This window comes from Lissotriton helveticus, chromosome 11 (genome assembly GCF_964261635.1).
Source record: "Lissotriton helveticus chromosome 11, aLisHel1.1, whole genome shotgun sequence".
Lineage (NCBI taxonomy): Eukaryota > Metazoa > Chordata > Amphibia > Caudata > Salamandridae > Lissotriton > Lissotriton helveticus.
In genome coordinates this window covers 155,215,523-155,240,257 of record NC_136072.1, presented here as the reverse complement: position 1 = coordinate 155,240,257, position 24,735 = coordinate 155,215,523, and the positions used below count along the sequence as shown (strand labels likewise).

The 24,735-nt window shown below is 43.5% G+C and overlaps 1 protein-coding gene across 1 annotated transcript in view; it reads right to left on the bottom strand.

Annotated features, from left to right (window-relative positions):
* The window catches only part of LOC144790753 (uncharacterized), a 752,701-nt gene that overhangs the window by 111,993 nt on the left and 615,973 nt on the right, over window positions 1-24,735 (bottom strand). Inside the window, exons 20-21 of the mRNA XM_078665457.1 lie at window positions 6,710-6,841; window positions 1,011-1,139 (exon numbers count right to left, since the gene is read on the bottom strand). Of these exons, the coding sequence (XP_078521583.1) occupies window positions 1,011-1,139; window positions 6,710-6,841 (261 nt within the window). The remainder of the gene's footprint in view (window positions 1-1,010; window positions 1,140-6,709; window positions 6,842-24,735) is intronic.

Here is a 24,735-nt window from a genome sequence, read left to right as displayed (position 1 = left end):
AGGGTAGTGTAGTGTTGTGTAGTGTTTTAGGGTAGTGTTGTGGAGTATATGTTATGTAGGGTAGCGTATATGGATGTAGAAATTAGCCTAGTGTTGGCGGGTTATTAAAAAAAAGCGTTGTAAATCTATGCGGGGAATTGGGCTCCGAAGTAAAGACATTTCATAAGCATTTTAAGGCAAATGCGAAGTAATGGTATGCGTTATAGAAAAATGCGATGTAATGGTACTTGCAAACTAAAAACAACGTTGTAAAAGTATGCGTTGTTTTAGTTTGCGAAGTATCATCATATATGTTTGGTGTGGGAATGATTCAATCACCACTGAGAGCACAGCACCGTACACCGTGACTGGCGCTCTCTATGGATTCTTTTTTGAGGATGCCTTCCTAGGCAGAAACTAGAACCTTCTGTATGTACTGGGGTGCCCGAGCAACCTTTGACCGATGACCGGTGGAGCTGTCCTACACAGCTATAGAGGGCTTTGGGTCTGGTTCACCCATCGGCAGTCACCTACCCGTGCCGAACGTCAGACACTGTTTCTCCTCGTCTACCGGTTGTGTCTCCTTCCCCCTCCCCCATATCTTCCCTCTTTTATTCTTCATCTTCCTCCCCTGCTCCTATCCTCTCTCCCCTTGCCCCTTTGTTTCTTACATCTATGTTATTTTTTTTTGTTTTTGCAACTCTTGTAATGCATGTAAGCTACGCTCCAGCAACTCATGTAACTTATAACTATGCTCTGAAACAATGTTCGTCCTCATGTAAAACGCTCTGATACCTCCGGGTCTAGCCAGCGCTATATAAAGCTTTTCAAATAAATAAAATAAGTATCACCTCCATAAAAAGCCCTCCTAGGAGCTTCAGTTACACCCACATAAAATGACCATAAAAAAGAAATACATTTCAATAAACAACCTTAAAATAACGTTGCTACCTTGATAGGGAGGGCCATCTCTAATATATGTGATGTTTGTAAAAACTATCCTGGATATAAAAAAGGAAATCTAAGGATACCTTTGTCACAGAACATTCCTGTCCAACCAGCTCTGCAGGTACACGCTCCACTGACATGGTCGCAGTCAGCATGATTCTTGCATTGACATGTGAATGTACAGTCTTGTCCAAAGGTCCCTTCCAAGCATTCTGCACAGGAAAAGAATAGGTGTCAATTTAATTGCAGCTAACATATCTTAGAGCACCAACAAATGCACCACTGCCTCTTTACCCCAAATGCCTAGTTCATTTCCAAGTCTTGCTTCCTTAGTTTTATCTCATTACTGCAAGTTGTATGACCTTGGGCCACTTTAGATTGTTTTGCTGCTTGCAAGTAGCACGTTTTCAGGGGCTCACAAATTTATTGAACGTTTGCTGATGCAGAACTGCTTTTTTTACATCTACAATGAGGAGACTAGAGCTGCAATGCAGAAAAGGGTATTTACAGCACAGTCAGAGTATTGGGGTTGTCCTCAAAAGCAATGCTGTTTAGGGCATCAAATGTAATAGAGGTGTGCATCAACAGCATGGGGATGCACATTTAGCAACGTTAATGAGTAGTAAATGTGGTGCATGAGACACTATCAATGGCTAAGCCAGACTTTGTATTATATATTAAACATATTTAAACATAAAATACAAGGCTGTAGATGGCCGGGAGGCCTTGGGTTGGGTGAACTTTGGAGAGTCCATTGCCAGATTTGTCGAAATCTGAACATAGCTTGATACTTTCTAGAAATAAGTAGCTAGATCTGGAGCACAGGTGGTGTACTGTTTGGCAAAGTGCTTTAGTGCCGTATAGCATGCATCTTCACTTAGTAGTTTCTGGAGCCTGGCCCATAAAGAGATGAATCAGGTGCCCCTAATTCTGTTCTGTAAAATTAATATGTTTTTGTTAGAATTGGGGGTCTCTGGTTGACACAGGTGTACACGTGTGACAAGCAGGGACCCTCTCCTCCAGTCAGGGCAAGGGAACTACTCCTCAGAATAACCCCTGCTCACCCTTTTAGGTAGTGTGGCACGAGCAGACAAGGCTAAACTTCGGGGCGCTAAGTTAGTTAAGCATTTATGATCATACCCAGGAAGAATACTAACCCACCACATATGGACACCAGGCTGTGAAGTTGTTTTAAAAATACGGGTACTTTATGTAAAAGAGATAGCATATACTTCAGTAATTATCACAAGACAAATAACGCTACCATCATGTGGCCACAGTGGTTCGTTAATCATAAGGGTTCTCTTGTTGGTTTTACCAGTGTTTGTTGGGGTGTCCTGGGTGCTTCACACTGAGGGACATGACCCTCGTAGCTTTAGGTCCTTCAGGGAAAGAAAATGCTGTGGACCCTGTGTCCGGAAAGAGGCGAGGTGCCCAAGTCTCTATGGGGCGCAGGCAGAGAAAGAAAATGTTGCGGACCCTGTGTCCGGAAAGAGGAGCGAGGTGCTCCAGCCTCTGAAGAGGTGCGGCGTGAATTTTGAGCCGGCTGGAAGCGGGGAGAGGCGATGAGAGACGCCTCTGTGACGCCCCGGGCCTGTCTTTTCCAGAGCTGGGGGCCGAGCTTCAGGAGCAGCAAGGAGAGGCGATGAGAGACGCCACGGTGCAATCTCCGCAGGGGATTCCTGCGGTGGAGGCTGCAAAGAGAGCGGTGCTCCGAGGCAAGAGTACGGCAGAGTGCAGGGTGGTCCGGCCGAGCGGGCTTGGCTCCGGGGAGGAGCGGTGGCAAGCTCAAGGCGGGGCGGCCGGGCACAGGTTGCCAGGTCAGGGGCAGGGTGCGGGGCGTTCCGGCCGAGCAGGTCACGGCCCCGGGAGGGAGCGGTGGCGGGCTCAAGGCGGGAGCGACCAGGCACAGGCTGCCAGGTCAAAGACCGGGTGCGGGGCGATCCGGCCGAGCAGGCTCGGCTCCTAGAGGGAGCAGTGGGGGCTCAAGGCGGGACCGGCCAGGCACCAGTTGCAGAGGGATCAGCTCAGCTGCAGGTCCTTGGAGATCGTCAGAGGCCTCAGGGGAGCAGAAATAAGGTCAGGGGTCCTTGGAGGTTTCTTCTTGTGTTCTTCAGCAGCAAGGTCCTTCTTCTTCCTTCGATAGAGATTCTTCTTTGGGCTGACAGGATCTGACTTTTTGGGAGCAGGGCTCCTTCTTTTATACAGTATTTCTTTTGTCCTCTCAGGCCAGGGGGGATTGTGCCTAGTTTCTTTCAGTCTCTGAGCACTTTGTTTTGGCAACTCAGGTTTCTGCTTTGAGGGAGCAGGGCAGGGACAGCAGACGCTCCACAGGAGATGGAGCCAGCATTCAGATGACAAGTACAGCCAGGAGCACTTTATTGACAGTCTTCCCTCTTCCTGGGCTTGGTGCTGGGCAGAGTCGTCAGTCCCTCCCCAGGAGGGGGACTCAGCATTGTGGTGGCAGAGCACAGCCCTATTCAGAGTCAAGGGGCACTCCCACCACCCACCTTGGTGTGATCCCTCTATTCACCACCTGTCATCTCCAGCCCTGTCACTCACAAAACCCAGACAGCAGATACACGCCCTTTCAGAGGCGGGCTGAAATGGTTAGGCAAGCAAATGCTAACTTTCTAAAAGTAGCATTTGCAAACACAGGATATTAAAATAAACTTTACTAAAATGAGTATTTTATTATTCTGAGTTCAGGCATACTAAATTTGACCTTCTACCATGTTCCCTGAGCCTGCTGGGATTATAGGGTGTAATAATTCCAGCAGCCCATCTTGGCCTAAGAGAACAGGTAGCCTTGCAATAGTGAAATACGAAAATGGCTGTAATTTACTATTAGGACATGCCCCACACATCAGGGCTTGTCCTACCTTATGCTTACAATGCACCCTGCCGTTGGGCCTACCATAGGGGTGACTCACATAAAGTGAAGGGAAAGTTGAGAGGCTGGCAAGTGTGTGCACTTGCCCAGCCAGCATGACAGTACCAGACTGCATGCAGGTTCTACAAATGGCAGACCTTAGACATAGGTTAAAAGGCTGCTTCTGTGGGTGGCACACCAGGGCTGCACGTCCACTAGCAGCAGTTTTATTTACAAGCCTTAGCATCCTGGTGCACTTTACTGGGGTCTGACAGTAAATCAAGTAAGCCAATCATGGAAGTCAATCACATATACACTTTACATTTGGAACACCTGCACTGCGGCACGGATTAGCCATGGCGCAGTGCCCTGAGCAGCGAACACCATCAAAACATCTGAGGCACATCAGGAAAAAGTGGAAGGGAGACTCACACCAAGGTGCCAGGTCTAACAGTTTTCTACTTTGATCTGCACTTATACGGGAGCCACAGTATTGACTACCAACATAGTCCCAAGGTAAGTAGATCTGGAGTCAACAATACTAAATGTACACTTCCCTATACATAATTATCTTACAATGTGTTGGTGGTGGATATTCTGGAGGGGTGATTGTGTAGGTCAATTTTATTAACCTCAATAGTTTTACGTATGACAAATCTGAACAGTAGACCTAGCCTTTGCACTTAAACACCAGTAGTGTGCAATCCTTCTCGCTATCATTTATCACTCTAAATACCAAAGGCCTGATTCACAAAGGGCCTGCACACTAGTGGCTATGGCCCCGCAGATGTGGGGCAGTCTCCGCACTCGGGGCAGAATCTCCACAATGAGAATTCTCATTGGGTAGATTCCACTGGAGTGCAGAGACTCGCCCACGACTGCGAGCATCCTCCACAAGTGCATAGGCCCTTTCTGAATCAGATCCTTAGGTGAGACGCTTATTCCCTCTTGATGAAAGCATGCTGACCGTGTCACCTTAAATGGGGTTTCATTAATGTCAAAGTCTTTTACTGCTGTCTCTTGCAGAGATTAGAACTGCTTCTCCCAATTCTCCCTAGTGCACTACTCTTGATATCAGCTTATTCATCTAAGCCTTCAGTCTGGAAATTGAAGACTAGCCCTAGACAAGGTAGATGTAGAATAGATGGAAAAGAAGGATGCTTTCCTCTAGGTTGTCTGCTCACCACTGTAGATAGCCAGAAATCCCCTTACCAAGCTGTCTACCTGGACAATGACTTCCTCTGATTCACCAGGCAGCAGAGCTGGGCTGTCCAGGCCAAGTGATTAATTTGTAAAAAAAGATAAGTGCTGGGGCTCTCGTCAGGAGGCAGCTTGCATCAGACCATTTCTCCTGTTAGTGTCGCCTAAAACAGAACCCACTACTGACCATGAAAGTCGAGAGAGGATGTGGCCTAATGACCAGAGCTGCTGACTTTGGAGCTGGGTAACCAGGTTTGATTTTTGACGTGGCTCAACATCCTGTGATTCTGGGCATATCACTTAATCTCCCCGGAAATGCCTGTGTCCTTAATTGGTGCTCATGAAAAGCGCTGGTGTTAATGATTAGGTGCACGGGTTCAAATTAAGCACTGGTCCAGGCCAGCCTCCACTTACAGAGTTCACTCCGTAAAGCCTGTGCTCAGATGAATATCCTTCCCGGCCCTGAAACATCCAGCCCCAGTAACTTATAGATTACTGTAGAGATGTATTTAATTACCTAGCATTTTGGACATCTTTTTGCATGTCAATGTCTCTCCTTGATGTCGATAGGAGGGGCCTCTTTGGCAGTGCATTCCCTCCAGTGAGCAAATTTAATAAAAATGCTAACTCACTAAAACAAGAAAGCAAAGTAGAATATTGTATGTGAAATTGTAACAGGACAATCATTCTAAAAATAGTGCAGTGTTGTATTGTTGAAATTGTGAAATCACCAGAAAATTAATTTACATCACTGTCATAAACTGTCATACCTGACCGGTGCCCTATTAGAATACCATGCTTCAGTTCCAATGTACTAGATGCAAACACCTTTTTCCTAAAATGTGCATGTTTGCTCTGCTTTCTATAGACACCTGTGGGGCAGATTTACAAGCCCCTTGCGCTGCCAGTACGTCACTTTTTGTGACACACTGGCAGCGAATTTCTCTGCCCCATATTTACATGGACAGGAAAAGCCAGCCGGCGTGGCTTTTCCTGTCAATGTGCATACGGCCCTTTTACACGAAGCAATTTGCGTGAATGGGGCGTTCCATGGGTATTGCTGTGGGTGTTCCCGTGCAACACCCAAGGAACCAGACACATTTCCAGATTTATGAGGAATCGTAAACCTGGAAAAGCGTCAGTATGCTACGCCACCCTAAGGGTGGCGTTGCGAGGCACAACGAGGAGAGAAATGTTTTCATTTCTCCTCATTTGTTTCCTCTTTCAATGCGTGCTGCATTCTACGGCACGCATTGAAAGAGGAAAATGCCTGTAGTGATTGTTTTCGTGCAGGAAGGTGCCCCTTCCTGCACAAAAACAATCTCCCCACGACGCAGGCATCCTTGCACCGGTGCATGGCAGCTGTTTGTGCGCAAGTGCAGGGGAGAGCAGAGCAATGCGACATATTATTGTAAATATGTCACATTCCTGTGCTTTGGTGCCGCAGCGTGGCGCAGCCAATGAGTATGTTGTGCTGCACTGCAGCACTTTCTTGTACATCTGCCCCCTATGTGAGCAGGTCTCATCCTCTCGGACATTAGTTTTAGCCAATAGGATTACGACAACTTGAAGTAAATTGGGTAACCTGAACACTGCAGTATTTTATGAATCTTAAAAATGACTGTTGCGAACATATCCCTATAGACATTTCTTCAAGAAAAGCGATATATATTCCTGATTTGCAGTAACTTTTTTCCTGTTGCTGCTTACTCTGCTCACAGCGTTTTCCTACATATCCAGGCTCACAGAAGCACTGCCCGCTGACAGGGTCACAGGGGTTGTCAGCATTTGCACAATCGCATTTGTCTTCACAGTGCAGGCCCCAGCTTCCCGCGTCGCAGGCTGCAAAACAGAGAGAGGCACATAAGGGCACCTTTGAGAATATCTTTTAAAACAGCACTTTTTAGCTTGAATATCAGAAGAACAACAATATAGTCTAATGTATATTTATTTGAGCATCTTTATATATTGCTGCATTCACTGGAACATGAAACTTCGTAGCAAATTAATTATTCAAAACTTATTTTATTCCTCTTCGTTAAATTCAAAGGGCCGCTAGGGAATTTTAGATGGGGAAAATATTTGACCAGGCTTTATTCAAAATTAATAAATAAATGATTGGTCATGTTGTGAGTCTAATGAGTTTAATTGATGTCCTACAAAAGGTATTTGCAAGACAAATTTTAATTAAACTGAGCTCCTGGATTGGAGAAAACAGAGTTTTAACCAAGTACCAGGCAGGTTTTAGAGAAAAAATCAGCACAATCGACCAGGTGTTTAGGTTTCTTTGCATTATCTGGAAGTATATTAAAATAAAAAGGGCACACATGTACATTGCATTTGCTGACCTCAGGGAAGCCTTCGATCTGGTCCCCAGGGGCGCCCTTTGGACAAGATTGAGGTACCAGGACGTCCCTGGGGAACTTTTGAATCAGATCGTCAGGCTCCATGAGGCCAACTATGCTAGGGTGAGATGGGGTCCAAATGGAGAATTGACAGACCGCATTAATGTGAACAGGGGTGTAAGGCAAGGATGCGTGTTGGCCCCAACGTTCTCTTTATGTGAACGATATACCAGACTTCCTCTTGGGCTGCAAACATGATTCTCCCAAGATGGGAGGGGCCCACGTACCTGCACTCCTGTTCGCAGACGATACTATCTTAATATCACAGACACCCAAAGGCCTAGAAAATTTACTTGATACTTTCAGATTTTATTGCGAAACTAAAGGTCTGGAGATTAACTCGTCTAAAGCTAAATATATGGCGGTCAATCCTCACAGAACCTTTAAAAAAACCTTGACTGTGAACATGGAAAGGATCGAATATGTGCACAATTTTAATTATCTAGGCATTACCTTAGACACTAAATCAGATTGGAAATCGCAAATAGATAAAAGTAAAACTACCCTTACTCAGAACTTAGTCCCGTTAGCAAGGCGGCATAAGAGTAGCAAGTCCAAGGCTGTGTCCCCAGCTTTAGAGGTATATAAATTTAAGGCACAATATGCCTCTCTTTATGGGGCAGAATTATGGGGTTACGCGGCAAAAGATAAATTTAGGCTACAAGAGAATATCTTTCTTAGGAAATTATTAGGTATTCCACGGCGTACACCTTTATTTCCCCTCATAATGGATCTAGATATTCATCGTACTGATGACCACGCTGTCATAAGGCCCCTACTGTACTGGGTTCGCGTGTGGTCAACAGATGAATTAGCCGACTATAGAGAAGCACTAAAAGAAATCCTGAGATTAAAAAATAACACAAGGTTGGCATGGCTGACCCATATTGAGGACTTGTTCTTCAAGTTGGGGTTGAAACATTATTGGGAAGACCCTGAAAGCCTAACTTTGAGTTGTAAAAAGGTGTTTAAACTAAGCTACTGGGCGTTTGTTTTAAATTCCCACTCAAATAACCCCAAATTAGGCACTTTCTCATTGAGGTATCTTGCGATGAAAACAGACAGTAGATTTGAGCCTTTTATGGACAAAATTTTACCAGGGCTCGCTAAATCCCTGTACCTAAAATTTTGTTATGGTATTTTGCAGATCAAAGTAAATACTACTAATTGGATGTGTAACGCAGGAAAGGACAACGTGGTTAGTTGCACATTTTTTAACACTGGCGCTAAAGAGGATGAAGCCCACGTATTATCCACCCTAGGAAAAAATGGATAAAACCTATCTGCCGTCTTCTGGGATTTAGACGTATCAGTGAGGTGGAAAGAATATTTAAAACTGAAACTACTCAATTGATTGTCTTTAGCATAAGCAGATACCTCTTCTCTGTGGATCTAGTAAGGAGGAGAAGGGGCTTGAAGTTATAGGGACTTGCAGTATAACCCCTAGATGAGTTAAAACAAGTATTTAAAGGTATGATATGGATCTATGAATGTAATGTCAGTAATGCACATTTTTTTTTATCTTTTAAAAAAAAGAAATAACAGGATGTAATCATAGTTGGTTTAAATGAATTGATAATACTGTAAGGTTACGACCATGATATTTCTGGACGTTTTATGATTTTAGATTCCAAATTGTATTTATTTTTTTAAATACTCGCAATAACCTTTGTTGGGCCCCCGATTAGTATACTAAAGTCTCTGTTGGAAGAGACGGGCACGGGTTTTGTAACTTGACTGTTTTTATTATATGTATATCTTTTATGGTTTTTTACAACCGAAATAAAGATTATTGAATTGAATTGAATCTAATGAAAGGGTGGGAGGAAGCATCTCATTAAAGTACCTAAAGAAAAATAGCTGAAAGTTGAGAGTCCAAAACCGCATACAATATTCAAGTATAATATATAGTGGGCTCAAAATAGCAAAGTGCAAATCGTTAAGTAGCACATTAAAAAGTCACCAAGTTCAAGAAGCAAAACATGTCTAATCAAGCAATTTATGTGATAATTCAATTTAGCAATCTCTTCGTCTCACATCACTTTTAAGGCATGACATGTCATGACTGAATCAACTTGGAGTGTCAAAAACAACACAAGCCTGCTGTCATTTGGAAAGAGACTGCACTATTTGAAGGAGAATGGAAACACAATGACTTACCCAAAAGGTTGGTTTCAGTGGTGGCTGGCTGCCAGGGAAGCAGTACTGGGGCAGGGAGCAGTAGAAGGAGGGAGGGGGTTTAAAAGAAATAATAACTTACCTGCAGGCCTGATGCCGTCTGTCCTCTGTCCTCTCCGTCCTTTTCCTGGCTTCTGTGCAAACAGGAAGCAGGAGGCACCCAGACTCCCCTAAGCCAATCACAACGCTGCACAACGCAGCAATGCAGCGTTGTGATTGGCCTGAGCGCAGTGGTTCGGCACTCAGACAGGGAATGGGAGCCTGGGCTTGTTCTCCACAAAGTCTGTAATACACCCTGGGTGGAGAACATGCAAAGAGCGCATGAATGTTTGCCCGGACCAAGATGGCCGGCCATACATTCATGCACACTTACAGAGTGCCACCACTCCTCCCCCTCTGCATTGCTCAGCCCAGCCCAGCCCCGCAAAACTGCCTCAACATGGAAAATAAAATGAAAATAACATCTCGTTATTATCATTTTATTTTTCCTTTATTGCAGTGCTGAAAGTTTGTGGGGCAACGCTCCTCCGCCTTAGCGGAGGAGTAGCCCCCGTGTGGCTTAACACAAAAGTTAAAGAATAAGACATAATTTACCACGGGAATCGTTTCTTTACATGTTGAACTCTCATTCCCAGGCCTAAAAAGAATAGTTTCCTCAGCCTGTTTATCGCAGACCCTTAACAAAATGTACTTTCCTGTGGCTACCCAATTCAGTACCTTCCAACCCTCTTACTGGCTGAACACATTCCCTTTATTATAATTTTTTATATTCTTTATCGGGGTTTTCTCCCTCTTTGATGAAGATACTACTGACATTTATCTCAATGGCATTGTCACTTATGCAATGAGTGAGATATTGATATCATCCTGCTTTATGTCTTGGGTAGAATGGTTGGAAGCTTACTTGTTTCTGTATGTTGGCACAAACTTGCTGCTCATTGGCACACTCACAATAAATAAATATTGAAGTTTAATTCCACTATATCGCCCTTATCCTGCCCTGCATCCCACCAGCACACCCTCCCACCTTTCTCTCGGCCCACAGTTATTACTGTGGGTTGGATTGTCCAAAATGATGTCTGCACAGTACACAGTTTCCGGTTTGTTTTCCTTTCCATTGATCTGACAGAATATGGTTAATATGTATTTGGTTTATGCTTGACAGTGAAGCACTGACGTTTAGGTTACTGAAGGATAAGGTTTTCTCCTGGCAATGTGGCATTTTTTCCACTACAAAAAGAAGCTTATGGGGAATTGTTTAAAGAACAAAAGACTCTTTAGAAGGATTAAATAGTTACTTGGGGGAGAAGTAATTGCTAAGATAAAAACTGTTGAAGCAGACACAGAAAAAGCTCTGGTCTTCATGTCCCTCAGACACACTCCATGGCTCCCCGCTGTATTTGAAAGCGGTTAGACTGGCGTGTGTACCTTAGACTAACAGCCAAGGACAGATGTGGCACGGAACCTGACTTTTGAACAGCTGGATCACTGGTTTAGTATTTTTCATTAAACACGCTGATGCATTTGCATTTCTTTCTTCATCTACACCTAGCAGTAGCTTTATTAGAGATCCCGATGAAAGCCACAACACTGTCTAGGTCTGAGGCTGAAACATGTTGATCATTACTCAGTGCAAATGCATCTAATGATGGCAGTAGACTACATGTCATTTGCTTTTTATTCTAGCACAGGGTAACAATAATAAACTGTACGAGGCTAACCTTGCAGCTAGTTTTAACCACTTATTCACCAGCACTGCACTTTTCCCATCATACACACTGCTCATATTTGGGTTTTATGAATGCTTCTCTAACTTGAAAACATCCCTAAGCTCCTCCCTCGCAGTGAGGGGGTTGTAGCCCACATCATAACAAGGCATCATGATGCGAGGAGATTTCCCCATGATGAAGCATGACACCTCTGGTGTGTGAGGGAAACCGTCCTTAAAAGGAAACTCCCCTCCAGCCTAGTTGTTCCCACTCCTGGACTACCACTGCGTGATTTCGGACCCAAGGGATTTTTGTGTGTTTATGAGTCTATAATTGGGTAGTGTGCCCTCGCTGGTCCATTAAATCTCCTCAGGCCCCTCTGGTGTGTATATATAAATACCCAATGTAGTACCTTCCAACCCTCTTACTGGCTGAACACATTCCCTTTATCATATTTTTTTATATTCTTTTATTCTTTATCGGGGTTCTCTTCTACTTGATGAAGATGCTACTGACATTTATCTTCATTGCACTGTCACTTATGCAATGAGTGAGAGACTATTATCATCCTGCCTTATGTCTTGGGTAGAATGGTTGGAAGCTTACTTACTTCTGTATGTTGGCACAAAGCTGCTACTCACTGGCAGACTCACAATAAATAAATATTGAAGTTTCATTCCACTATATCTCCCTTTTCCTGCCCCGCATCCCACCAGCACACCCTCCCCTGTTTCTCTCAGCCCATAGTTATTACTGTGGATTGGATTGTCCAAAATGATGTCTGCACAGTACACAGTTTCCGGTTAGTTTTCCACTCCATTGATCTGACAGAGTATGGTTAATATGTATTTGCTTTATGTTTGATGGTGAGGCCTTGACGTAAAGGTTGCTGAAGGATAAGGCTGGTCACCAGGGATTATTGTCCCCACTGGTGACACCACGTTTTTAATAAGTCAGGCATACTCATGGATTAAAATTTGAAAAATTAGATTTGTAACTTGCCTAGCCTTTTTTAAGTCACTAATCACTACATCGACACCCATGTTTCCTCAATCTACACAAAGGGACCTTAACTTGCACTTCACATCACAGCTTTGGAAAATGATCTCAAATAAAGAGCTCCCTTAAGGGTGTCTGTCAGGCATTGCAGCTCTGGCCCGACGAGGAGCAAGCACAATGATGAAGCATGACACTCGCAAGGGTGTGTGAGGGCCCCATTCCAAACAGGAACTACTCCCCTTGCAGTGGCTCCTTTTCTCTGACCTACTCCCCTTCGTCCTTTATGCCCTTTAGGAACAGCAGACCTATTTCTTTTGATCAGACATGTGCAAACATGTGTCAAGATTTGTGTGTGATACGGGCACAATTATTTTGTGTTTACCAATCTGAGATGGAACGGTAAAATAAAGAAATAAAAAGTTAAATGAAGTAACGCAAAAACACTTTTATTTGTAAAGTGGAAGAACCTACTGCAGTCTGCAGGCTAGCCATCTAAAAAAGCTCAAATCAAAATAGGACCATTCGGGGTGGGCAACAGAGGAGGGGATAGGGGTTGTGGGCTTGGGGAAGAAGGGAAAGAAGCACACAAGAGACGGAGCAACAAGGAGGGTGGGGGAGACACACTCAAGGAAGCGAACAACATGGGGCAAAGGGAGAAGCACAAGAATGATTGCAAGAAGAGTTGGTGAGGGAGAGAAGCACATGGTGATAGAGAGCAACATGGACAGATGGTGGAGTGAAGAATACAAGAGAGACAGCTGGGGAACACACACACTCTCAGGGGGTGGTTAAGAAACAAGTAAAAAGCAGTTCCCCTAAAAGAAGCAGTGGAGGGACATTAGTAAAGAGGCTGTGCTCCAGGATGGAGGGGGGGCGGGTGGCAAACACAAAACAAACATGACAAGACATTGAATAATAAGCAAGCAAATGAGAGTGAAAATAAAGTCACCACTAGAAAGAAACTGGTAGGCTTTAAGCCAAGTGTAATTTCTTGAGAAGCTGACAATACGGCAGCAACCAGACAGGTAGCACTGTCTTGTAGGCGTGACCTAAAAGGCTTGAGGCTAGGTGTGAAAAATTTAGGTTAAATGGTTGAGGGGGTGAAGCCCTATTCAAGCGGCAACCACAATCCTTGTCAGGGTGGGCCACAAGCAAATCCCAAATTAACCGGTGCTCAAACCTCTGGTAACCTAGCACAGAGCAGTCAGGCTTTACTTAGAGGAAATGTGTAAATTATTGATGCAGCACTTCAAACAGTTTTAAAGTGAAAACACAACACAAGGAAAATCTCACACCAAGGTAGAAAAATAGAGTAAATTCAAATAAACAAATCAAGATCAAAACAACAAAAATCTAATTGGTAGAACCGGAGATATGCAATTTTAATTATTTTATAAAAATAGTGCTTTAAAGCACAAAGCGCCAACCATGGATATCAGGTTTGCTCTGGAGCGGGACAGTCACAAGTTGAGGTTGACTGTGATGGAGCGTGGGCCGGCTACACGAACACAGTTAGGCCTGCTGAACAAGAGAACCTTAAGTTCTGGTTGCGGACCGTTGTGAGGTTGTGTGTCGAAGATGGGTCACGCAGCCAAGGCAATAAGTAGGTTGTGAGGAACTGCGAAGCCACAATGTGAGGTCCTGTGTCATCGTCAAGAATCCCATCAATCAAAGCTTGTGATGTGAAGTCCAGCATCGAGGATGCATCACGCAGTTGGAGCGATGCGTCAGTTATGCAGAGCTTTGAGGCTGAGACGCGAGAACCTGCATCATTGTTGGCACTGCAGTCGACAAGAGATTTGCGATGTGAGGGCCTGTGTCAGTGAAGCTTCACACAGCAGTGGTTTCGATGTGGGCTGCAAGGTCAATGCAGAGCCTTGCACTGAGAGAATCCTCACAGCAGAGGCGTTGGTTCTGCTTGGGGTTGCGCCACGCAGCAGAGGTGATGCGTTGGTTCTGCTGGATCAATAGATGGGATGGCAGAGAACCTTCAGGTCCACTTCTAAGGGCCCAGGATTGGAGTGGCACCACTTGGAAGGGTAAGACCCACAGATGTCAGAGTCCAAGTGATGGGTTCAAGCTTTTTGGAGCCTTTTCTCCCTCCGGCTCTAGTCAGGAGTCCAGCCAACCAGCCCTGGATTAACTAAGTTCAACAGATGCAGGCCCAGTACTTCTCACCCAAGCTAGATGGAAGCAGGCAGCAGGTCAGAACAGCAGGGCAGCAGTCCTCAGAGTGGCATTTCTTTCATCAGCACTGTAGTCCTTTCTCCTGGCAGAGTATACACAGGTCCAAAAGTGAACTGTAGAGTTGGTGTCTAGGGTCCAATATTTATACGTGGACCTTCCTTTGAAGTGGGAGAAGCTGCTAGAGGTTTACCTTTGAAGTCCACAGGCATGCTGCCTTCCCTGCCCTAGCTTCAGACTAACTAGAGGAGGTATGCAGCCCTTTGTGTGAAGGCAGGGCACAGGCTAGTCAAGTGTAAGTAAGTCTGTGCCCATCTCCTCATTCTCATCCTGCCAGTGATGGCCCATCCAGACACACCTGAGCTCTCTATTGAGTAAGGCTGTCTAGGAGGAATACACAAAGCACAGCTGTCAACTACACCCAGTCATGAAACCCAGTGCCAGGCCGCAGGCACTAAATGGCTAAGGCAGAAAAATGCCAACTTTCTTAAAATGGCATTTTCAAAATTGTGATTTAAAATCTGACTTCACCATGATAGAGGATTTTTCATTGTAATTCCATAAACACCAAACATGAACTGACCTACATAGACAATCTGAGAGACTCTGTCCCTCTCACTTGAAGGTTCCATCTATATTGTAGTTAGCATTGTGTTTAATTTGCTTTGTACTATTTAGAAGTTTGTGAACCACTGCTGATATTCTATTAAACTTATAGACCACTATTGGGAGAACTTTCACACCGGTAAGCATCTATATGACTGCCCCAAAATTACTTTGAATAGAACCTAACTCGAGCCTGCATGCCAGGTATAACTACAATACATACAGCCAAACACATGAAAGGCATGAACTAACAAAATCAATATACCTCTGATGCACTGAAACACTGAAAGATTCCTTCTTCTTTGCTCCACTAGCCAAGAACGCCAGCCAAGTCTACCTAAGGAATTCTTCACCAACTGCAGAACTATATCTCTCATTAACCCCAAAGCTCTTATGGAATCTTAAGTATTCTTCTGATGCAACAAATTCCTCATCATTTTTAAAAGTCACTTTGTAATCAGCCAGTTCTGTAACTCAAAGTACTCTCACAACCACCAATAGAGACATTTCACGAAGGCAATCATGCTCCCTTATGTCAACCAATGATCTGTCTATGCTTCAGCACATTGCCTAACGCTCAGGAAAAGGCCAATACCCCAAATACCTATTGCACCTGAAAGTATATGCACTTGCCATAACATTTCATCATCCAATGACACACACCCCTATGTGAGCTTTCAAACCTGAATCCAAGCGTTCAATGCACTGCTGCAAAACTGCTCCTGACATGAAGAACCCCAGTCTCATTCTGCACTTTCCACGTTGCAAGCACAGTTTGAATGCCCCTACAAACCTTGCAATTTACTCAACAGAGCCTCAAATTTCTCTTTTAGCAATCTAGCTTCCATTTTCACCATATCCACATGTTCTCCTAAAAATTTTAAAACCGCCAAAAGTGCCAGGCAAATCCTTGAAAACAGGACAAAGCACTTTTACGCAGTCCCCCAAACAACCTGTTCTGTTAATTAAAAAGTCACCAAAATGTATACTCCTTATTAGAAATCTGTTTCCATTGCAAAAATATAGTGAAGATTTCAAACAATTTACATGAATTTTCACAACACATGAGTCAAACATTGTCTACATACAAAGACCCATCAAACTGACTGCCTAGCAAGCAAAAACACTTGGGTGAACTGGAAACAAACAAAATGCAGACTTACCATCACATTTGGCAATTTTAAACTGTAATAATTTGGGTTATATGCTGAGTGCAGTATGTACTCATGAACAGTAATAATCACAATACTTGTCAGAGTGACTTCTTAAAGTTAATAAATTGACATGAGCTTAAATTCCTAGTAGCTATGGTACAGAGCAGACAGGTTTAACTTAGAGCAATGTGCAAAGTATTTATTTTGTACCAAAACATAAATAAATTTGAAATATAAAACAATACAAATCTCGGAACAAATTTCAAAAATTGAGTAAAACGAAATAAACATAATAACACTAAAAATAACAAAATAACAATAATAGGGAAGCATAGATATGATTTCTTTTAAAGTGAAATAGCGTCAAGAAACGTAGTAGCAATTATGGTTGTATTATGGCAATTGAAAATTATGGCAATGGTTGTAGTAGAACAGGGCATAGGTGCATTTTGATTCTGACAACGATGGAACGAGGGTCGGATGCACTAGCCAGACTCATTCTGGTCAAAGATTTCACCTTCTGACTTTAGTCATTTAAATCCCAATCCACCATTTCGTTATCCCCACAGGATATCAAGGGAGGCACTTAGAGACTCACAGGGTGGCAGCAGACGCCAGCATGAGAGTCCAGTCCAGGTCCAGTTGCCACTGGTCAGTTAGTCAGTTGCAGATAAAGGCCTCTTGTAGCTTATGTCCATGTAGTTTAACAGGAGGGCAGCTCAGCCTTATGTCCCTTGGAGTCATTTTCTCTGTCCTGGGTACAAGAGGAAAAATAGGTCCAGTCTTCTAAGTTTTCTGAGGTCTCAGACAACAGGTTCAGCCCTCTTCTGATCTTCCACAGGTTTAAGAGTGCTCTGAATTGGGTGCCTCGAGATTCCACATTGTGGCTGACATGAGCTACTGGGACTGACAAAACCTCTGGGGACACCGTAAACAGTGGGTTAAAGGTTCCTGGGGCTAACCTTATGAACTTTAGTAAATTTCAAGATAGCTGAAGTCTTCAGCCACACTGCACTTACCCCCACATGCATCAATCTAGGATTTTGCATTTCTTAAATAGCGAAAATTAAGGAATCGCTATTTAGGAAATGCAAAATCCTATGCATCAAGAAATCCTAAAAGTTTTTAGGATTTCTTATTTTTCGGAAATTGCGATTCCTTAATTGCGAATCGCAATTAAGGAATGGCATTACATTGATTCCTATGGGCCTAGAGGCCCATAGGAATCAATGCCGTTTTGCATTTTTTTTTTGCACTCGCAATTTGTTGATGCATTGCAAGGGTGTAGAGGGGGGTCCAAAGGACCCCCCCCGCACCCCTGAAATGTATTTTCAAGTGCATGTTTCACACACACATGTCCTAAGGACATGTGTGTCTGTAACATGCAAGTTTAAAAAATGCATTTTTTTGCTTTTTTAAAATTTTTCGCAAATTAACACGAGGGTCAACCTCGTGTTAATTTGCACTTCCAATTTCAAAATTCGCTATTTTTTACAAATTGATGCATTGCATTTAAGGAATCGCACAAATGTGATTCCTTAATTGCATTTGCATTTTTAAGAAATGCAAAAAATAACGAATTGTTTCATGCATCCCAAAAACGTATTTAGGAAGTGCAAACGGCCGAATTTACCGATTCGCACCGTTTGCACTTCCTAAATAGGTTGATGCATGTGGGGGATAGACTCTAAGTGCTGCAGGTGTGTGTAGCGAGTGTACCATGTTAATCCTAGTGACCCCCCCCTCATAAAAACACTAAAATCCAGTTTGAGACAGGTCCTGGACCCACTCAAACCTCAGAGAGAAAGGCCTGGTAGCACAAAAGCTGACTTTCAGCAACCAGAATACTGTTTTTCTGTCCTGTTGCCCTCCTCTGAAGTGCACCCCAAATGTTAGATGTAAACCCAGCAGACCTGTCAAGCAGGATGTGTCATTCAAGCAGGATTTGACACTTTAATGTTAGAAATGATCCCCACATGCCCACCCTGCATATTCTGTCAGGTTCTGATTGGTCATCTCCATTGAGGTCATCTTATTCTTTGCTCCTGGGAGCTGGCTCATGCTTCATTCACACCTATGCAAATGCTAACTACTGGCTTGCAGAAGTGTGAGAGAAAAATGCAGAATTATCTTCCACGGACTTCAGGAAGGGAAAAGGTAAATCAAGACTTCACCAGTGAATTGAGCATGTAATAACAATTTCAAAAAGTAAAAAAATAAAATTGTATCTGCTTCCTAGCCAGACATGGCATTTATTAATCTTAATATAATATCCCAGTGCTTTTCTATGGAGCATCCAAGCCTGCTACAATGAGAACAGCTTTTACGGCCTGGCTTTTCACTGTAGGGACATGTTTTACATTATAATTCTGCATGCCCTACTTTTAAATACCATGCACCGTGCCTATAAGGCATACTTAGGGCGGACTTATAAATACTTAAAAGAAAGGTTCAGGCCTGTCAAAAGAGGCTGAAAACCCAATTCTTTGTCCATGCATGCTGCACCTTTGATATTGGCTCAGTGAACTAATATATCTTCTGTGCAATGAAATCAATATTTGAATTTTCTTCTGTCTATGACAACTGATGAATGATATTAAACAGATCCTCTATCTTTTTGGTGACACAATAAAAAACAGCCCACTAATCTGTCTTCCAAAACATCCTCAAATTTGTTTCTCACAATTTCAAGATGAGCCTTAACAGACCTCATATTTTCAGGCCATCTCCTATCCTTTTGGCTTTGATATGCTAAAGCACAACCTCTCTTAAAGGGACACTCCAAAGTCTCTGCTACCTCCCTATCCGGATACACTATCTACCACTTACATAACTTTGGTATCTTAACTAGAGTAGTTGTGGCCCTCCCCAAATGACCGTTGATCTCTTCCCGGCCCTGTTGACCAAAATCAAATAATCCAAAACACTGGACCACGGAGTATTCCCTACACATTTTGAACAATCTGGGTAGCGCCCGGTGTCTCGTTCTCCCACATGTACATGGAGGCTGATGTGGGCCATCAATTTTTACTGTTTTGGGGGACTCTGGATGGATGTGACCTGACTATTCTAAACACCAATGCCCCAAGTAATGACGATCCAGCACTCTTTCACAACATGCAACTCCTGCTACTGCACAATGTAGATGCACCTTCCTGAGGGTGGGCAACTTTATTTGCATTCTAGATGCTGAACTGGACAGGGCACCTCCTAGGATGGGTATGAAACCTTTAATGCCCACTGTGCTTCATGATGTGATGTATAATCTGGAGTTTGTGTTTATCTGGCAGATGAGCCACCCAGCGCAGTAGGTATATACCTGTTACTTCGCCACACACAATGCATATATTAGACTGGACAGGATACTGTTAACAGGATTCTAGCACCCAGAAGACATCAAGGTAGCCCACCTGGTGTTGTTATTGTCAGATTACTCCCCTGTGCCTTGCCCTGGGGTGACTATGGGAGGGTGGATTAGTCCTGGAGGATGTCAGCTGACATCCTGGAGGCCCCGGTTGATCAAGAGGTGCTCTCACAGGCAGTGTCGGATTATATGTAGGTCAACTGGGGTACCACAACTAGTAGGGCCACTGAGTGGGTAGCACTGAAAGCAGTCATGAGGGGCCAATACATAGGTTTAATTTGTGGAGTGCATGGACGGCTTCAGTAGGAGCTTGGCAAGGAGGTGTCAGTCCTGGCCACATTGCCACGGTTGAGCGAGAGGTGCTCTCACAGGCACTGTCGGATTATACGTAGGTCAACTGGGGTATTGCGTCCAGTAGGGCTACTGGGTGGGAAGCACTGAAAGCAGTCATGATGGGCCAATGCATGGGTTTAACTTGTGGAGTGCATGGACAGCTTCAGCTGGAGCTTGGCAAGGAGGAGGCAGTGCTGGCCACTTTGCAGACTGGGAAGCAGTTGCACCCAGATGCCCGCTACAAAGAGCAGGCAGTACATTGACGAGATCTGGTATCGTCTGGACAAATACACACTGACGTAATACAGGCAGAAACTACATGGAGAGAGGAATGTCAGGTCAGCTGCTGGCTTGGATACTCCGTAGGGAGCCACACTGCCTTTGGCCACACACAACATTGGTGGATGGCACCAAGTTTGCCACCAGGGCTGTGATAGTGGGCATTTTTCACCAGCATTTGTGGCAAGTATATGCCGCAGGTCTCGCCATTACTCCAGGCCACGATGTCCAATTCCTGGAGGGACTGGTCCTCCCACAGCTTGCGCTGCTAGCCGTTGATGCCCTCGATGCCCCTGTTGTGCTGGAGGATCTGTGCACAGCACTGAGTATGTTGCCACAGTCCAAGAAGCAGGGAAGTGATGGCTTTCAGCCTGAGTAATGTAAGGTGTTCTTGGTGACGGATATGCAAGGTTTTATAGAAATGTTCTTGGACGCTCATTTGAGGGGAGTCTTGCCCCAATCAATGAGGGAGGGAGAGATCTGCATGTCCCTTAAACCGGGTGGTTTTGAAGTCGACCTTGGCAAATTCAGAGCACCATCACAACAGCCAACACAAATTCACAAAGGGAGAGTAACTTTGATTCTGCCTTGGAAAAGTCCAGACAAATTAACATATGTATCTGGAATATCAACGGTTTAGCTAGCAAAAATGAGGATCTGGAGTTTTTGCAATATTTAAAATCATTTGATGCTTCAAGAGACCTGGGAGGAAAAGGCCTTTGAACTCCAAGGATACACATCTTGTTGTATACCGGCAAGAAAATGCTCTGGTTTTGGTTGCTGATCTGGGGATTTAATGATTATGGCCTCCATAGTAATGATAAGTGAGATCACAACAATAGAATTTCAAATAGCACCCTCAAGCGCCATGCATGCGGTAAAGATAGCACTTGGGCTAAACAGCGTACGGCAGGAAGTTATAATATTCACGCTTACATCCATCCCAAACGGAAACTGAGAACTGCCAAGGAATTGATAAAAGCCACAAAAAAGATAATGGACGAAGAGGATTCCGACTTTGTTATCCTGGCAGGCGACTTCAACATGTATCTTATGAGCTCTGGCGTAGGTGATGCCCTTGACCAAGAACTTAGCGCCGCATGGGAAGTGCCAAGACAGGGTTCCCCAAATATTAAGTAATCTACAAATTGTTCAAATTACTTATTACGGCAACTAGAACATCTTAACTTAAGAGCCTTGAACGGGTGCTATCTTCCCATTTGGATGATATATTCACATCTTTAAACATGCTTGGTACAGTAACAACATTTAGGATAGGGACCAGCGAACCCAGCAATGACTTGCCTCAAGAAACAACAATAAAAGTTAACTCACTTCTCAAGATTGAACCATTCTTAGGCATTAACATCGAAGTGGGAGCAAATCTTAAGCATCTTCGGTGCAATCCCATTAATATCAGCACCATATCTCTTACGGCAAAAACTCTTTATGCTCAAGTGGAAAGTCTCACGATAAAACCGGTAGAAGTATGGCAAAAATGTATCCTAGCCCTTGGTGAGAAACCATTGAAAGGACCATCAAACCGGGTATGCCACCAAAAGGGAGCATCAGCTAAATTACAATTTATCCCAGAAATGAAAACACTAAAGCAAATTATAAATTGAACATTGAGACAGATGTGAAAAAATCCAACATATCATGACTTACAAATTGCCCTAAGGGAAGGAAAAAAACTGCTAAAAAGGAAGAAATGGGAAAAAAATAAACAAAAAAATGACAAATTATGGGCCAAGCTCCTCCACGAAGTTAAACAAAAAAACAGCTCCCTGGTTTTGGCAAAAAATCAAAAAAATAAAGAATCCAGACCATCTTGGCCAAAATTCAAATATAACGGAAGAAGCATGGACAAGAACGCTCTTCAAGCATTTTAACAGCACAGCCGCCGACAATGAAGAGAACCTGAAGAAGTAGGGATAAAGAGGCCCAGTAAAGAAACCAACAGGGAAAAAACAGGCAATGGCCATAAAATGGCCCCTATCCCTGAATCTGACGCAAAAGGAACCATGTTACCCCCTCGTATGGGTAAATTAATGCTATGCTTAAGTCATTCTCCTTTGCCAAGGCTGAACATTTCGCCTCCACACCAGCTCACATTAAGAGGCAAATAGCTAGGGGCAGACCAACAGTTGGAGTGTAGCATTACCACTGTTTTAAAAAAATATAAAGGATACCTTGATACTACCGGAGTCCTGGGTTTGATCAGTAATAAGGCCAATTTTCAAACAGGGCGATAGGAAACTCCCAAATCATTATGGGCTTATTGCCCTTATAGATGTGGAGGCTAAGTATTTAGCAGGAACCATACTGGAGATGTTAACATCATGGGCATCTGGAAATTCCATCATCCCAATCAATCAAAAAGGCTTCTGCCGGGGTCAAGGGACCATAACAAACATCATGGCACTGACCCTGCTGAAGGATGCAGCAAAAAGAGACCAAATCTTTCTTATTCCATTGTTTTATTGACTACACTGCTGCTTTTGATTACGTTGATCGAAATAAGCTCTGGCACAAATTGGAAAATTGGGGCATACCTAAACAACTTTTAGACCAGTTGATACTACTGCACACTAACACCTGGCTTAAGGGTAAATTAGGAGCAGGAACACAACTCTCCAAACCCATTCCGACATCAAAAGGGTTAAAACAGGGTTGCGTTTTTGCTCCGCTTTTATTTAACCTTTTTCTTGCAGATCTGCAAGGAGAACTCGACAACTGTCCCTATCATGCTCCAAAACTGGGAAAAATTCCACTGTCCAATCTGCTGTACGCAGATGACCTGGTACTGATAAGCCGGACTCCAAACGGCCTCCAACATCTCCTGAATGTAACTCACTCCTTTAAGGAAAGGAACTGTTTGCAAATAAACTTGACTAAATCCAAAGTGATGGCAGTGAACTACCGGAAAAAGAGGAAAATCAATTGACATTTAAATGGACAAGCTCTGGACTTGGTAACTACCTACAAATCTACCCCATCCAAAAGATCACACGGATGGTTTGTCATTCAGACTTACAAAAGGGCGCGCCACAAATATACCTGGGAACAGGATTCGCAAAGATTGCAAAGGAAGCATATCTGAAATTGAGGATGGGTGTTTTACTGGTCAACCAGCACCTCCCCCCCTGGCAAAGGTCAAACACACCCACAAACTGCAAAATCTGCAGCGAAGACAAAAACGATATCCTCCATTTGCTGTGTAGCTGCAGAGGCTTAGATAAAGAGGGCAAACTGCTACTAAAACCAGCCTGGAACATGAAAGGGATCCGAACCCACTAAAAGCATGCTTTGACGGAAGTGATATTCAACTAGCATGCAGACTTGTGAAATTTGTTAATATTGCAAAAGATAAGTCAAACTTAACTGTAATATAACATATTATGTGCAGAGACTGGTTTCAAATAAACAGAAGCGGCTACTTTTATACTGCGGCTCTAATTGGCAATCACAATCATATACCAACGGAGCTCAACGCAGGGCACTACACTACGGACACTGACAATATCACAATTAAATCAGGAGACTTCTTGTTTTAACCTCTTTATTTATCTGTTTTTACCTCAGTCAATTTGATAAAACCTATAATAAACTGTTCTAACTGTAATGTATATTCGAACTCTTTTAACAAATGGATTTGTATATGTGAACCAATTTTTTTATTGTTCAATTTTGCAAAGATTTTAATATATTAAGCAATAAAGATTTATATTACCTACAAATTCCTGGGAGTAATCTTGGACCATAAGAACTTGTTTAAACCCCAATTCGTGTCCTTGCGAGGGAATGTTTAACCCCTTTCTCCAGGTTCTGCGTGCAAAACTACAGCCGACCTTCACATATGGGAGTGAACCCCTTCAAGCTAAGGATGCTACACTATTGGATATAGTGATAGCTAAAAATATAGGGCAATCTTTAACCTACCAAGATACTTTTCTCCAGTGCAAATTTGGCTAGAATTTGGCCTTTTAAAACAAACTCTGGAAATACGGAGCGCGTATGTTACCAGCTGGCACAAGATTCGCAGCGCCGAGGTTAGTTCTCTAAACTTCAATCTATGGAAGAGTTGCTCCGACATCGAAAACCTTCAGCCAGAGATAATTTATTTGATTCGCTCCGAGCCTTGGGACTGTCAGACCTTTGGGGCACCTCCTCTGGTCTCTTGTCCTTTAAAAAAATCGCAAAAAAATCAGCACAAATCATTTCCTCTATTGAGGATAAGGAGGCATTAACCAAAAGAGCACATGGCTGGATTACATTTAGCGATTACAGAACACTTCAACCTCAAGCTTACCTTGATATAACAATGAATTTAAACATGAAAGAAAAGTTTTTAAAATTACGCCTTGGAGTAATTGCAGCTGCCCCTCACTTGCCACCCTGGGAAAGAAAAAACTGCCTGCAGCAGTGTCAAGGATGACATCATTCATGTTATTTGCATCTACCCTAAATTAAAGGACTTGAGGAACAGTCTATTATGTCCGTCTTTCAAATTACATGGTGTTCG